This window comes from Mauremys reevesii, linkage group 15, assembly GCF_016161935.1.
Source record: "Mauremys reevesii isolate NIE-2019 linkage group 15, ASM1616193v1, whole genome shotgun sequence".
NCBI classification, from domain to species: domain Eukaryota; kingdom Metazoa; phylum Chordata; order Testudines; family Geoemydidae; genus Mauremys; species Mauremys reevesii.
In genome coordinates this window covers 28,254,351-28,271,319 of record NC_052637.1, presented here as the reverse complement: position 1 = coordinate 28,271,319, position 16,969 = coordinate 28,254,351, and the positions used below count along the sequence as shown (strand labels likewise).

Genomic DNA, 16,969 nt, shown 5'->3' with positions numbered 1-16,969 from the left:
TTCACATGGTACACTGCACCAACTTTTTGTAGTTAGCTAACCTAAATTTGTGTCTTGCAAAATCAGGGGTTATGATTTAGCAATGCATTAACAGGGACGAGTTTATATTAAAACTGTAAGTGAAATCTTTAGATGGGGGCTTGTAAAAAACAAGCCTCCCTATATCATACTTAGCCAGTTTTTAAGGCACTTCTAAGAATGTTCTACCATTCTCAGAGCAGAAGATCATCCTTTGTTTAAAACACACACACACAGAGAGTCAAGACAGGTGGGACTTTTACACACACACACTCATACACACGAGTCAAGGCAGGTGTATCATGGTTCTGGTAGGTCCAAACAACCACAGATATTGGATGGGTTTGGATCTGGATCCAGGTCTCAGATTACCAGCACAAGCCCATCATGACTTTCTGTGTCTGCCGAAGAAGTTCTAAGAATGGCCATACTGGGTTATACCCATGGTCCATCTAGCCCAGTATCCTGTTTCTGACAGTGGCCAGTGGCAAATACTTAAGAGGGAATGAACAGAACAGGGCCAACAATCCATGATCCATCCCGTTGTCAAGTCCCAGCTTCTGACAGTTGGAGGTTTAGGGACACCTAGAGCATGGGGTTGCATCGCTGGCCAATAATATGGCTAATAGCCATTGATGGACCTATCCTCCATGAACTTATCTAAATCTTTTTTAAACCCACTTATAGTCTTGGCCTTCTCAACAACCCCAGGCAACAAGTTCCATAGATTGACTGTGCGTTGTGTGAAGAAATACTTCCTTTTGATCATTTTAAACCTGCTGCTTATTTAATTTCATTGGCTATCCCCTAGTTCTTGTGTTATGTGAAGGGGTAAATAACACTTCCTTATTCACGTTTTTTCCCCAACATTCATCATTTTATAGACCTCTATCATATCCCCCCTTAGTCATCTCTTTTCTAAGCTGAACAGTGCCAGTCTTTTTCATCGCTCCTCATATGGAAGCTGTTCCATACCTCTAGTCATTTTTGTTGCTCTTCTCTGTACCTTTCCCAGTTCTAATATACCTTTTTCGAGATGAGACTGTGACATTGGTGGACCAGGTGCCAGCTCATGGCAAGGCCCCATGCCTCACTGAACATTTACAAATGCATAGCTGAAAGCCTGTCTTGCTTACCTATGTGTTTAGTATCATCAAAATAGATATTAGATATTACATTGACAAGAATGTGTTTAGGGGTTTTTTTTATAATGCTTGTAGGAGGCTGCATGTATTGATCTCACTTATAACCTATATAGCTCATGGTATAAAGTTACATTGAGTATTTGCATTGTAAACCTCTGTAATTGGGTAACTCACCAAACAGGAAAAGAAGCATTAATTAAGGTAAAGTATCAGAGGTGTTTTAGTCTGGATCTGTAAAAAGCAACAAAGAGTCCTGTGGCACCTTATAGACTGGAGCATAAGCTTTCGTGGCGCGTCTGACAAAGTGGGTATTCACCCACGAAAGCTTATGCTCCAATACATCTATAAGGTGCCGCAGGACTCTCTGCAGGGCCGCCCAGAGGATTCCAGGGGCCTTGGGGCGGGGGAGTCCCCGCGGGTCATCGGGTAGCTCGGCGGGGTCCCGAACGGAAGCAGGTCCCGCTGGCGGTCGCCAGTGGGGGTTCCGACCGCCCCGGAGCGGAAGGACCCCCCGCTGGCGAAGACCGGGAGCGAAGAAGCTCCTGGGCCCTCTTGCCCCGCCCCCTCTGGGCGGCCCTGACCCTATCCACCCCCCCAGAACACCCACAATCCAACCCCCCCATTCCCTGCCCCCCTGACCGCTCCCCCAACCTCCGTCCCCTCCCTGTGCCCTGACTGTCCCTGGGACTCCCTGCCCCTTAGCCAACCCCGCTGGCTCCAGCCTCTTACCCCCGGCTCCCGCCTCACCCAGAGCCTCAGCGCCTCGCTGAACAGCCACAGCGTGTCTCCGGCGGGGCCTGAGCTCCGTCCTGCTCAGAGCTGCGTGGTGAGGGGGCGGGGCTGTGAGCTCCACGCCGAGCGGAGGCAGCTGAGCTCACCACGCGGCTCTGAGCGGGGCAGGGCTCAGGGGCCCCGCCGGAGACACAGCGCTTGATGCGCTAGGGCTCCAGGAGAGGGGCGGAGGCGGGAGCCTCAGCTGTTCTCTTGGGCGCCCCTGCGGAGCCCGGGGCCCCGGGGCAAATTGCCCCCTTTGCCCCCGCCCTGGGCGGCCCTGACTCTCTGTTGCTTTTTAAAGTAAAGTGCTCATCCTGCATACAAGATAGCCCATTGGTGGCAGATGAGGTATTGTGTAGCATCAAAGGACAGAGGCCCTGCTGATTGCATTCCTAACTCCCTCCAGGAAGGAGAGACCTACACATGAACTCATCTCATCAGTTTGGACTCTGGAGTGGAGGGGATAAAAACCCTTGACAAGGAGAAACTGGGTCTCTTTCATGCTGTCTGGACTTTGAGGGGGCAATGATTCCTAAACATAAGCAAAGAGATCACCATGCTGCTTGGCATGGGTTAGCTCTGAAAAGCATTTTGAATTGACAGATTTCTACATCTCTGTCCCCTTTTGAGTTACAGACTGACACTCATTTGTGTTAGATATGCTTGCTTTAACTTGTAAATGATGCTATTATTCCTTTTTCCTAATACAAATTTAGTTAGTTTATTACAGGATTGGTTAAAAGCATTGTTTTGGTGTGTGGTCTAAGGTGCAATTGATCTGGGGCAAGTGGCTGGTCCCTTGTGATTGGAAGTAACCTGAATATTTTCAAGTATCAGAAAACAAAAACAACGAGGAGTCCGGTGGTACCTACCACAGGACAGGCCCAACAAGGAAAATAACAAAACACCACTGGCCATCACATACAGCCCCCAGCTAAAACCTCTCCAGCACATCATCAATGATCTACAACCTATCCTGGAAAATGATCCCTCACTCTCACAGACCTTGGGAGGCAGGCCAGTCCTCGCTTACAGACAGCCCCCCAACCTGCAGCAAATACTCACCAGCAACTACACACCACACCACAGAAACACTAACCCAGGAACCAATCCCTGTAACAAACCTTGTTGCCTACTCTGTCCCCATATCTACTCTAGCGACACCATCATAGGACCCAACCACATCAGCCACACGATCAAGGGCTCATTCACCGTCATGTCTACTAATGTGATATATGTCATCATGTGCCAGCAATGCCCCACTGCTACGTACATTGGCCAAACCGGACAGTCTCTACGTAATAGAATAAATGGACACAAATCAGACATCAGAAACAGTAACATACAAAAGCCAGTAGGAGAACACTTCAGTCTCCCTGGACATTCAACAACAGATTTAAAAGTACCATCCTGCAACAAAAAAACTTCAAAAACAGACTTCAGAGAGAAACTGCAGAACTACAATTCATTTGCAAACTTAACATCATTAATTTGGGCTTGAACAGGGACTGGGAGTAGCTGGCTCACTACAAAAGCAATTTTCCCTCTCTTGTTGTTGACACCTCCTCATCAATTATTGGGAGTGGACCACATCCACCCTGACGGAATTGGCCTTGTCAACACTGGTTCTCCACTTGTAAGGTAACTCCCTGCTCTTCATGTGCCATTATATATATGCCTGTATCTGTAATTTTCACTCCATGCATCTGAAGAAGTGGTTTTTTACCCATGAAAGCTTATGCCCAAATAAATTTGTTAGTCTTTAAGGTGCCACTGGACTCCTGAATATTTTGATTTTTGGTGTAAGTCATCATATATCACATAGTCCAATTTGTCTGGTGGCAAGATACACTGGAGTGCCCAAGGGGACTGTGTGTGACTCCATGGTAAGACTGTTACAGTTATCCAGGAGTTCACATTTGTTACTGGACTGGCGAAATGTAATTATAGAACTTACAACCACTTTGGGGTGTCTGCCCTGAGGCTGATACTTTCAGCCATGAGCCATTGCAGACAGTGTGACAAGAGCAACCAGAACCAGATGTAGTATTCAACATGTGAGTGTACCATGGATTTATATGGTGGTATTATGATATTTTCTGTCTTATCTATCCCTTTCTTGATGCTTCCTAGCCTTCTGTTAGCTTTGTTGACTGCCACTGCACAGCAAGTAGATCTTTTCAGAGAACTATCTACATTGACTTGAGTGGGAACAGCTATTTCCTGAACCCATCATTTTTTGTGTGTAGTTGGGATTATGTTTTCCAATGTGTATTATTTTACATTTATCAATATTGAATTTCATTTACTAGTCCATCATAGAATATCAGGGTTGGAAGGGACCTCAGGAGGTCATCTAGTCCAACCCCCTGCTCAAAGCAGGACCAATCCCCAGACAGATTTTTACCCCAGTTCCCTAAATGGCCCTCCTCAAGGATTGAGCTCACGACCCTGGGTTTAGTAGGCCAATGCTCAAACCACTGAGCTATCTTGTCCAGCCATCCAGTCTTGTGAGAGCCTATGTAACTCTTCACAGTCAGCTTTGGACTTAACTAGCTTGAGTAATTTAGTATTGTCTGCAAACTTTGCCACTTTACTGTTCACCTCCTTTTCCAGATCATTTATGAAATGTGGAACAGTGCTGGTCCCCAGTACAGATCCTTGGGGGACCCTGCCATTTACCTCTCTACATTGTAAAAACTGGCCATTTATTCCTACCATGTGTTTCCTATCTTTTTTAACCAGTTACTGATCAATGAGAGGACCATCCCTCTTATCCCTTGACTGCTTACTTTGCTTAAGAGCCTTTGGTCACATTCAAGTTCCTAGCATATAGGTGTGAACATAATAAAAACCTTCATTGCAAATTGGACCCTTTGTTGACAGCCATAGTAGAGAGACCAAGGACCATAGTTGCTAAATATATTCTCTCTTGTCTCTAGAGAAATGGGGCCAAGTTTTCTGTGGGTGTAACTTCAATGGAGTTATGTCAACACTTACTTTGTCTTCATTTCTCTAGAGATGAGAATATGCATTCAATCCTTAACCAGTAAGGAGGCCAAATTGCAATGGTAGTTTTTATTATGAGGTGAGGCAATCAAGGTAGTTACACAAGCAGAAAATTTGGCCCATGATCCCCAGGTCAAAGCTGAGGAATGTTGTTGCTGTGGTGGGTGTGGACAAATTTGCAGAGCTGCTTCCCATGCTGTATCAGATCTGTGGGTGAAGAGAGAAATACAGTTTCCAGTGCCCTCTGTGTAGCCCGTTTCATTAACATTAAACTCATTAAGTCTGCAATGGAAAAAATTAAATGGGATGAACATCTGCCCCAAATTATGCTTTCTATTCAGGCTGCTGCTGCTTCTGCAAGTGTGTTACATTCTTAATGTGTCTTGCTTTCTTCGTTTAGTGTCTAAAATGCAGGCACTCCTATGGAGCACAATGAGGTTTCCTTTACCTAATGAAGACAAATTAAAGCAGACTGTGTGTATATCAAAAAATGGGATTGCCTTGGGTACAAGACTAGAATTAATGTGAACAGTTCTGCTGATCACAAACTAGGAGCATTTATTTCCAGTGGCTTGGGAACAGCATCATGAAACTTATGTTTCTAAAGAGATTGTTGGATGAAAGTTGCTAACGAAGGCCTGGTCTACACACAGCATTCCTCTAACTATATTTACTAGTATAACTATTTTGGTGCAGAGTATGACTTTTTTTTTTTTAAATAAAGTAGTTATACAGAGGCAACACCTAGTGTGGATGCAATTATACCAGTATAAAGGTGCTATCTACCAGTAAGGGGGGATGGATAGCTCAGTGGTTTGAGCATTGGTCTGCTTAAACCCGGGGTTGTGAGTTTAATCCTTGAGGGGGCCACTGAGGGATCTGGGGCAAAAATCAGTATTTGGCCCTGCTGTGAAGGCAGGGGGCTGGACTCAATTACCTTTCATTGAGTCCCTTCCAGCTCTATGAGATTGGTATATCTCCACATATATATTTCCCTTCTTGTATGGGAATAAGCTATGCAGCTATAAGCACCTTTACAGCAGTATAACTGTGCCCACACAAGAGTAGACAACCTCTACAGGCTCAATCCAGCTCCTTGGAAGTCACTGAAAAGCCCCCCATTGATTTTAGGGGGAGGTGGATTAGGACCTACATGCAAAGAAGCTGACTGTTAAATAGCTGGATTTTACTGGTAATTTTTAATGTCACACATTATTTATTCTATTAATGAGAAGGGATTGTTGTTTATTACTATGTCTATGCTATTATAAAAACACATGACACTTTACAGGCAAATAGGGATGATATCTACACCCCGAATAGCTTACGTCAGAGCCTGATTTAATGCCAGTTGAAGTCCATGGGAGTCTTTCTACAGACTTCAGTGGGTGTTTGGATTGGGCCCTAAGGTCCTGATCCAGCAATGTGCTCCCCCAGCATTGGCCCTTATACCTTCGTGCAATCCCATTAATTTCTTCTTTTCCATACCCACAAACCCAGTTACTAAGAGGGACATCAAACAGCCTTTTGGATTTATTTTGAAAGGATTTTAGTTGAGCTTTGCATTTTCTGAACCACTTAATCAAGAATCATGTTTTTCAAATGACTGACAAGTGTCATTTACTAGTTTATTAGACAAAGGCAGCCCCTGAGTCACTATCTGAACTGAGGACTGGATGGCCCAGTGACTAGTAATTGGCGTTTCACCCCTAGGTAACTGGTTGTCATCCCAGGTCAGTTTTTGTCATCCGATGGCTGTTCATTCATGTATGTGAACTGACTTGGATAGCTGAGAGCAGTTTCCCGTGACAGCACTCTCACATCATTAACCCATCACCAAGCTTGGCACTAACTGGCGTCTTTTTTGGCAGTCTCAGTATAGATGCCAAGAACTAAAGTTCACAGAAAGTGAACTACTTTCTCTCCCCTAGAGTGTGTGCCTTCAGTTCAATACAGATGCACATTGGTGGAGCAGTGAGGGGAAATTTATGAAGTCTCTTCCAAGGAACTACTGGCTAGATTTTCATAGGCATTTAGGTCTCTGTTGGTGCAGGTATGTCCAAAAGCACCTAAGAAAGTTAAGTGCCTATGTCCCATTCAAATCAATAGGACATAGGCACCTACCCTGTTTATGGGAAATTCCACTAGGCATCTTCCTGCCTCTTTAGGCACCTAAATATCCTTGAAAATCTGGCCCTACCTGCTTTTGGGGAAAATCAGAACCTGATTCTCTTCTCAGTTACAACAGCTTGGTGCTGGTGTAATTGCATTGATTTGAATGAGGCAACTCCTGAGTTACAGTGATATGAGAGAGATCAGAGTCAGATTCTGAGGGTACAGCTACACTGCAAAAAAAAACAAAAACCCTGTAGCAGCGAGTGTCCAATCCTGGGACAGATGACTCAGGCTTGTGCTAAGGGTGACCAGACAGGAAATGTGGAAAATCGGGACAGGGAGTAGGGAGTAATAGGAGCCTATATAAGAAAAAGACCCAAAAATCAGGACTGTCCTTATAAAATCGGGACATCTGGTCACCCTACTTGCGCTGCAAGGCTAAAATAGCAGTGTGGATGTTCCTGTTTGAGCTGTAGCCTAGGCTCTGAAACCCAGCAAATCAGTTGATCCTGGCTCTGAGACTCTCTGCTGTGTTTTTGGCAGTTACTGCCAGTATGGCATCCTCCACCAATATTAAAATCCCTATATAAGCGAAAAATCATCCTCGTTTTGCATCACAAACTCAGTGATTCTTTCCCTTCACACTGCAAAGCACGCTTGCACCAGTGTCTCACACGGATAATTGCAGGATGAAATCATATTGATTGCATCACAGATGCTGCTGCTGTTAATTTCTCCATGAAGTCTGTGCTATCAGCTTCCTGAGTGTTATCACAAATGGGTGAAGCAATGAATGTCAGGTCTGATGCTTAACCAGAATATGCGCTAACCCCCTTCTCATCCTGTTTTAATTATTTACGATGCCAGCAGATCCCCTCCTGCTGCACTAGCCCTGTGTTATGGGTGCTGACTTCACATTCCATATAGGAGCCATGGAATAGATTTGTTACACTCACTGTGGTCACATGCTCATCCTGATTCATAAATTTCATGAATCAGAACTTGGTCCTATATGCCAATACTGGTCTGCGTAAATCTCAGCATGCTATTGGCATCTGTGTTGTGACGTAGCTCAGTGGAAGCAGAGTGCTGGCAGCTGAGTCTACTGGCCAGCTCTCAGCTTCTGAATCAATTTTCCTATAAGTCATTTGAGAGCAAAAGCAAAAAGCACATTCCCAACTTAGTGACTCAGGACACCGAGACCTAAGGCTCCAGGATGCAAGTTTCTCTGAGACTGCCATTAGCCCAGTTCTCAGTCATGTGAGTGCTGGATAAATGTTACTGTAGTTGAAGTGTTCAATGAGCTACTAGTTGAGAGTGTGATTCAATGGATCAGTGACCAGCCTAAATCTCAAATGAGCTGGGTTCTCGTCTTGGCTCTGCCACAGATTCATTGTGTGACCTTAAGTGTAACATTTTATGAGCCTCAATTTCCTCCTCTGTAAAATGGGGCTAATAAATACCTTCCCTGCCTTTGTACAATACTTTAAGATCTCCACGTGAAAAGTGCTATGTTAGCACACTCTCTCTTTCAAATCCTCCCCCAAAACTCACTTATTCCATTAAGTCTTTAAAAATTCATACACCTCCTCCAGATCATCCCATCGCAGCATGCACTTGTAGGGTATGTCTACACTGCAGTCAGGAGGGATGATTGCAGCACAAGTAGGCATACCCAAGTAAGCTTTGAGCCAACTTGCTAAAAGCAGCAGTGTAGTGGCAGCAGCATGGGCTTGTTGCCTGAGTCCATACTCAGGGTCTTGGGTGAGACTGTATACCAGCAGCTAGCCTGTGCTGCCACCCATGCTGTGGCTACACTCCATTTTTAGCAAGCTGGCTCAATCAAAGCTAGCTCAGCTATGCCCACTCATGCTGCAATCACACTTCTCCATTGCAAAGCAGGTATACCCTTTATGTCTGAATTGTTTTGTCACGTCTGAACCAGAATGCTAGTTCACTTGGACACAGACCATGTCTTATTAATTGTTTGTCAATCATCATGCTCATTTTACCTGAGAAAGGAGTGCAGGATTGGGACCTTTTTATGATTGCGGGGGCTTGAGAACTGGATTCTGTTTTCAGTTACATCAGTGCAAATCACTTATTCCACTGACTTACCTGCAGTTACTTTAGATTTACACCAGCATATCTGAGATCAAAATCTGATGCTTTGGTTTGTAGCATTTTAATTAATTTTGGGTTTAGCAATCAGAACTTGCATCTGTCTGTGATCTGTCCTGCTGAGTACTACTCACAACTTCCTTCTTTCTTGTTCTTTTAACACAACTGCAGCAAAAACACAAGTTGCTTTTCAGTGTTTACCCTGACTCTGTGATTTGTAATGAAGGGCAAGGACCAGGTCCATCCCTGGTGAAACTCCATGAACTTTTGTGGAATTATATGAAAGATGAATTTGGACACAAGCTGTTTTATGTGCCCAGAAAATCACAGCATGCTGGTCCTGGTCAATTTCACTTTAGGGTAACTATTATTTATTAATAATGTATCCTATGTCAACAATTCCCATTGACTCCTGTGAGAATATTGCCTGAAAACAGAGTAAATAACTGTTGTATAAGCAGAATACATAACACTGGAGAATGTAGTCTGAGAAACACAATCACGTGATGGGGAGTGACCTTATATAACCCATGCAGGGTTTAACTTCCCTCTGTGCCTAGTAAGCCACATCCCTTAACTGCTGAAAACATTTGTTGTGTTGTACTTTCATTTTGTATCCTCTATGCTTCAATCCTCCTGCTCCTTTTCTTATGCATGAAAAAGACCTTTCTTCACAACCTTTCATAAGACCCTTCAGTCTGCCGTTTCTTAATTCACATCCTTTCTAAAGACGCACTTCTGTGATGCCCATAAGCAGTGAGTCAACAATCATTATAACTCATAGTAATAGTAATGTTTTTTTTTAAACGTAGTGAGTCCTTCCTTTGTGCCTGTCTTGCTAAGATGTAGTTTAAAATGTAGTCTTCAGTGTAGGGACTGTTGATATTTTTTTATTTGTACATCGCCAAACACAATGTCAGCACTTAAAGAATACATTAATAACGTCTTCCCCTTTCACCAAAGACAACCTAGTTCCTTCTTTTTTTTTTTTTAAAGCCACCTTAATGAAGATGTACAGCTTGTATTCTGGAATTGGGGGAATTGCAATAGAACTTAGATTACACAGAATCTAATGAGATAAAATTTCTGAGTAAAGAGTACCATACAGTGGAATCTGGGTGGAGGCAAATTCCAAGTGCAAAAACCACATATATACTAATAGGGTTATTTTACTGGCCTTCATATCAGGAAAAGGATATTGGGTGCAAGGGTTACCAATTTTGGTTGGATGTATTCCTGGAGATTTCATCACATGACATAATCTTTAATTAAAGATTATTCTTTAATTCTTGGAGACTCCAGACCAATCCTGGAAGGTTGGTAACCCCATTGGGCACACAATGCCGAGGACAATCAAAAAGCCAACTAAGTCTAATAATACAGTATTGCTGGGTGACTTCACCTATGTGCACATAAAACTGGTCAAATGCTACAATGGGAAAAGGTTTAGAGAAGCAATTTCTCAACACCTTAAATAACTGCTTCTTGTAATAGCTAATATGAAAGAACATCAGAAGAGAGGCTATTACTGACTTACTCCTAAGTACCACACAGGTTGGTTAAAAAAATAACTATAATTGAATCCCTAATTAATCATGATCAAAATATAATTAAGTTCAATGTCCTCAGGGAAGGAATTGTACCAAAAATATTACTGTGGCACTTCAGAAAGAGGGATTTCAAAAATATGAGGAAGCTAGTCAAAAAGTCCCTTATGTCCAAAGTGAGGAAATTAAAATCCTTGAGCAGCATGGAGGTCATGTAACCATCCCATAATAGAATTCCAGGGGGCATGCACAGAATCTGGCCCCTAATTTCTAAGTTATCATTGTAAAGCACTTTAGGATACCTTGAGTGGAAAAACCAGTACAGAAAACCAAATTGTATTTCTTGCTCTGGGCATGTTACAGATTATATGTTTATCATTATTAAACGTGTAGTAAAACAGCTCTCTCCCAGCGATTCACATCTGCAGAGCATCCCAGCCTCTGTAATTGCTGGCTGAATAAAGATCGAACAGCTAATCAAAGCTAGGGAAAGATGAGTGCTATTGGAATTATTCGGGGGAGAGGGGTGAATAATGTGTGCCCTCTATAAATGGGAGAGCATCCATACTGTAATCAATGTACTATTGGTGGCAAATCAGCCTTCATAGAATTTTATGTTGATAACATCAGGAAATCGAAAGTCAGAGGAGAGTTTTATTCCAGATTCATTTTATTATGAGTGGCGATACCAGGAGGGGATGGCTAGGTGGTTTAAGAGTCAGGGTTTAACACTAATACATTTATTTTTCAGTTGAAATAATGTCTTAGGCCTGAGTCCTGCAAGGAAGCAGGGACGGTGCTTGCAGGCAGGGGCTGGGGCAGTGTGCAGAGCCACCTGCCCTCAGATATGCTGCCACTTCCGGGAGCCACCTGGCCAGAACCTGCACCCTGAATCTCCTCCTGCACCCCCACCCCTGCCCCAGCACCCTCCAGCACCCAAACTCCCTCCCGGAGCCTGAACCTCCTCCTGCACCCCAACCCTCTGCCCCAGCCGAGCCCCCTTCTGTACCCAAACTCTCTCACAGAACTCGCACCCTGAACCCCCACCTGCACCCCAACCCCCTGTCCCAGGCCTGAGTCCCCTCCTGCATCCAAACTTCCTCCCAGAACCTGCACCCTGAACCCCCTCCCACACCCCAACCTTCTGCCCCCGACTCAGCCCAGAGCCCCTCCTACACTACGAACCTCTCAGCCCCAGCCCAGAGCCGGCACCCCAACTCGCTGCCCCAGCATGGTGAAAGTGAGGGTGGGAGAGAGCCACCAACAGAGGGAGTGAGGCAGGAGTGAGTGGGGCGGGGGGGAGCATTGGGCAAGGGAGGGGGTGGGGCAAGGGTGTTTGGGTTTGTGCGATTAGACAGTTGGCAACTCTAGATGAAACTTGGGGGTATGCAAGACCAATCAGACTCCTGAAAGGGGCACAGTAGTCTGGAAAAGTTCAGTGCCACTGTCCTAGGAGCATCCCCAGCCTGCCGTTCCATCTGGAGCCCCTGCCCTGCGGAGCTGCAGCATCTAGGCCTCCCAGCCTCAGTGCAGGTGCCTGCTGCAGTTTGCCTGTGCTGGGGGTGGGACTCTCCCTAGTGTGTTTACATGCTGGTTAATATGGGGAGGGGCTGCACAGGGGCAGGCCCGGGCTGAACGACTGGCGCGCCCCCTCCCGTCTAGTAGCACAGCTCAGTGCTACACGCTGCCAGCCTCAGGCCTTGAGGGCAGGCGCGAGAGACCTCCCGCCGCCAATCATACCAGCGCACGCGCAGGATCTGACAGCCGGCCAGATCGTCACTCCGCCTGGCTCCTCAACCACGCACGCGCAAAAGTGCAACGCCACACAGTCCCGTGCTGTGCCGAGACGGGCCTAGGATGCGCACGCGCAATACTTAACAGAGTGTGCTGTGTGCGCGTCCGCAGGCCGCGCATGCGCACGCGTTGGCAGGTGGCCAGGACCCTCCTTTGCCCGTCACTAGTAACAGCAGGCGGCCGCTGACTCCTCCCTGGAACCGGCCGGCCGGCGGCGGCGGAGCGCGGAGGCGACATGAGGCCAGAACCCGGCCGATCTTTGTGACAGGGGGTGAGTAGGTGGCACCGACCGGCACCCCAAAGCCCCTTCCCTGCCGCGCGCCTCCTCCCCCCTCATCCCTTCCCCTGCGCCCTCCGTGTCCCCCGACCCCCCAAAGCCCCTTCCCTGCCGCGCGCCCTCCTCCCCCCTCATCCCTTCCCCTGCGCCCTCCGTGTCCCCCGACCCCTCTGCCGTGCCCGCGTCCCCCCACCCCTCCGACCCCTCTCCCGTGCCCTCCCCCCTCTCCCTCTGCCGCGTCCCCCGCGTCCCCCGCTCCGACCCCTCTCCCGTGCCCTCCTCCCCGTGTCCCCGCGTCCCCTCCGCTCCGACCCCTCTGCCGTGTCCCCACGACCTCCCACCTGACCCCTCTCCCGTGCCCTCCTCCCCTCCCCTCTGCCGTCCCCTGCATCCCTCCGCTCCGACCCCTCTCCGTGCCCTCCTCCCCTCCGCCGCGTCCCCCCCGCTCCGACCCCTCCCCGTGTCCCCTTCCCCTCATCCCCCGCTCCGACCCCTCTACCGTGCCCCCTCTGCCGTGTCCCCATGATCCCCGCTCCGACCCCTCTGCCGTATCCCCCGCTCCGACCCCTCTCCCGTATCCCCTCCCCTCTGCCGTATCCCCCGCTCCGACCCCTCCCCGTGCCCTCTGCCGCGTCCCCCACCCTCCGACCCCTCTCCCGTGTTCCCCGCCTCCTCCCGCTGCCCCCTTTCTCCCTGCATCCCGTACCCTGGCCCTGCGCCCCTACTCTGCCCAGTACCCCACTCTCTCCATCCTGTGCCCCTACCTCTGCCCCTCTCCCCAGCGCCGGCGCCCCACCCTCTCCCTGGTACCCCGCCCATCTCCATCCTGTGCCCCTACCTCTGCCCCTCTCCACCCTGCCTGGTACCCCCCCCCACTACCCCGACCTCGATACCGCGCCACTTGTGCCCCCTGCCCCTCCTGCTTCCCAGACCCTACTCACCCCCTTTTACTTTCCCAGAGCCCCCCCCTTTCCCAGTGGCCTCCCTCCTTGCTGCCCAATTTTTTTACTCCTTTACCCCCTTCTCTCTGCTTCCCCCTGCTTGGGTCCTTCTCCCTTTCACCCTGTAGATTTCCTGCTCTTCTTCCTCCCCTTCTCTCCCCTCCTGCTCATAACTTTCCCTTAGAATCCATTTGCTGCTTCCCCCGGTTGGTTTTCTTCCTTGTCCCGAGTCCCCCTCTGCTTTCCTGTTTATTCCCTGCTCTCTGTTAATGCTTTCACGGTACTCTTGTGCTTACACCCTCCGTCTGTAAGGGAAGGAAACAAAGGGTGCAATCTTTCCCCACACACACACCCTCTCTGTCTTTTCTGGTTACTTCTGCTACTTCTTCCCGTACTTCTTTTTTTATCTCTCATGCTCTGCTTTGGGTGCTCTCTCGCTCTCCCCCCCCCCCCAATTGGGCATTATAAAGAAGCAACTTTTTTTCCTCCAGTGTTCTCTATCTAGCTCCAGCTCTCCCAAGTTTTCTATCTCCCCACAGCTTCTGGAAGGAGGTGGAGGGAATATATCCATATCTGGAGAAAGCATATGTTTCTCCCCCTGGTCAGGGACTGTTGACACCTTCCCCAATTTAAAGATGATACTTGTCTTCACTTTAGGGACTAGAGAGCTTCTTCACTGTAGACAGAAGCACTAAAATGTCAGATATAAACTATTACTTTGAAAATCTTTCCAAGCTTTCTCTAAAACTTAGTCTTGAGAGTCTTGTAGTTTGGTGGGAAAGCAGCTGTATTTTGAAGATTTTACATCTCTGTTGATTTGTACCTATATTTTGTTCGAGTAAGGTGCTTTGATAAAGCCCAGAAAGATGCTTTTGACCTAAGATACATTTGTCTTAAATGTCTCTCTTGAGGAAAAATAATCTTCCCCATCTGTCCATTTTCTTTACAGTTATCTAGGTTTTGTAGCTTTCAATCATTTGTCAAATAGCTTTAAGGTGTCTTGTTTCAGATGAGTTTTTTTTCTCCCCAGTATTCCTCACCTTTAGAATCTTACCAAATATTTGTTAGTTTAACATATAACTTAAAAACTCTTGGAAGAGGCTGTTAATGTTCCTTTGGTATTTTGAGGCTGGTTTAGTGGAGAGGCTATGAGTTATACATTTGAATTGTTTAGTTAAACCTTGCTATAACCATAGAAACTGTTTTCCATAGACTTAAGCAGGTATTACTTTGAGAGCTGTTATGTACATGAGACTGCCACGTTCATTCTTCTAAAAGCAGACTAAGAACTATCCTAGCTGATGTCTGGAAGACCTCTCTTTTATGTCTAGTCTCCGTGGCTTTATAATTGTTGCCTTTTCCTTTAAATCTGTATACTGAGTCAATTCAACTAACTAACCAAGCAAGCATATATTATACAGATTTCCAATCTGTAATGGAAAACAGTACTGAAGTTCTACACTGAAAATGCATTTGTAATTTTTAATTAAGAGTTAAAAATTAAACACTATTTATTACTGCACTTTCAGATATTTTATTTTAAAATAAATCCAGAGGGCAAATGTAGATGGATGAATTCATCACTTGAATAGAATCATTTGCCAGATTTTCTCAGTCTCATTATTTTTTAGCATCTGTTGCTTCACGTTTCTGTTAAGTGAGACTTCTGTCAACTGTACTGTTCATCTGAAATTGATGAGTTTGTGGAAGTAATATAGACACTGTACCAACATATTAATATTAACGAGAAATATGGCTGTTTATTCAAAGAAGTTAACATTGCATGTATGTCTTAAATCTGGATGGCAGCCAGTATTTTCATCCAAAAGTACTGATGCCAGTATTTTTCATTAATATGCATTCAAGAAAGAACTTGATGGACCATATTCATTTCTGGTGTAAGTGGACATACTTGCCTCTGCTTATGCCAGCAGTGAATTTGTCCGTGTGTGTGTATTAACATATCCACAGTTTACTTAAGACGTATTTCCTTCTCACCTCATCAACAAGTTGGTCCATCAGCACTTTATATTCCTTTCATGCTTGAAAATAGTGAAGGATACTGTAATCCTATTTACACATAATACATTATTTCAGAGGAAAAAGCATCTTTTAAACTTTTTGGGATTTTATACGTTATTAGAAAATAGAATGCAGGGCCTTGTATCATAATTGTTTTAAATTTTCCCTTCAGCAATCTGAGAGTCAGGTTGGGGGAATTACAATAATATACCATGAATTGTGAGTTTTGCAGGGTTTTGTACAATGGGAGGGGACTGTGTGACTAACCTAGACAGAGCTTTTTGCATCTAACAGTGTGCCAATAGTCATGAGACTTCTTGTAATGCTCAGTTGTGAATGAGTGGTTTTGAAATGTCCCAACAGCATGTTGCTAAAAAGGTAGAATGAGAACATACCAATTTGCTGCCCCCCTTCTTTTTTTCTAACATTTTGGGAGCACTTAAAATATAGATGCTGTCTAAATACATATATCAGAGGGGTAGCCGTGTTAGTCTGGATCTGTAAAAGCAACAAAGAATCCTGTGGCACCTTATAGACTAACAGACGTTTTGCAGCATGAGCTTTCGTGGGTGAATACCCACTTCTTCGGATGCAAGTTGCATCCGAAGAAGTGGGTATTCACCCACGAAAGCTCATGCTGCAAAACGTCTGTTAGTCTATAAGGTGCCACAGGATTCTTTGTTGCTAAATACATATAGTTGCTCAGTCCCTGTAGTAGGGTGGTAAGTGAACTTGCATATTACACTCTTAATAACAAACCAAAAACCCCAAACCCGTGAACTTCTATCACAGAACACGAGTGTGTGTATTTTTAAAAAAACAACCTAATTGCAAGCAAAGAATTTTTATGGTGGCATATCAGTATAATTTACTTCAACTATAAGCTCAGCAGAAAAGTTTCAGCTGGTGTTAAATACTCCGTTGCCACTACAGTCTTCATGATCAAGGTAGGATACAGTACATGAGGAGATGGGGCAAGGAATCTCTCTTGTAAACTAACAACATTGAACAGTAAAACTGGCCTCCCACATGTGACAATGACATTTTAAAAATTTGTTTTTCAGGTCTGAATACTTCTTATTAATCCGAAACCATGGTGCAGAAATATCAGTCCCCTGTGCGGGTGTATAAACACCCCTTTGAGTTAATTATGGCTGTAAGTATCAATTCTTAAACTGTAATTTTCTTATTTGAATATTATTACTT

The 16,969-nt window shown here is 45.7% G+C and overlaps 1 protein-coding gene across 3 annotated transcripts in view; it reads left to right on the top strand.

The window, feature by feature from the left end:
* The window catches only part of SEC14L1 (SEC14 like lipid binding 1), a 101,038-nt gene that overhangs the window by 9,365 nt on the left and 74,704 nt on the right, over nt 1–16,969 (top strand). Inside the window, exons 1-2 of one of the 3 annotated variants that reach the window (XM_039501305.1) lie at nt 12,640–12,794; nt 16,828–16,919. In XM_039501305.1, the coding sequence (XP_039357239.1) occupies nt 16,857–16,919 (63 nt within the window). In that variant the 5' untranslated portion in view covers nt 12,640–12,794; nt 16,828–16,856. Of the gene's footprint in view, nt 1–12,639; nt 12,795–16,827; nt 16,920–16,969 lie in introns of those variants that run through there. The other 2 variants (XM_039501307.1, XM_039501306.1) reach the window with 2 other exon arrangements.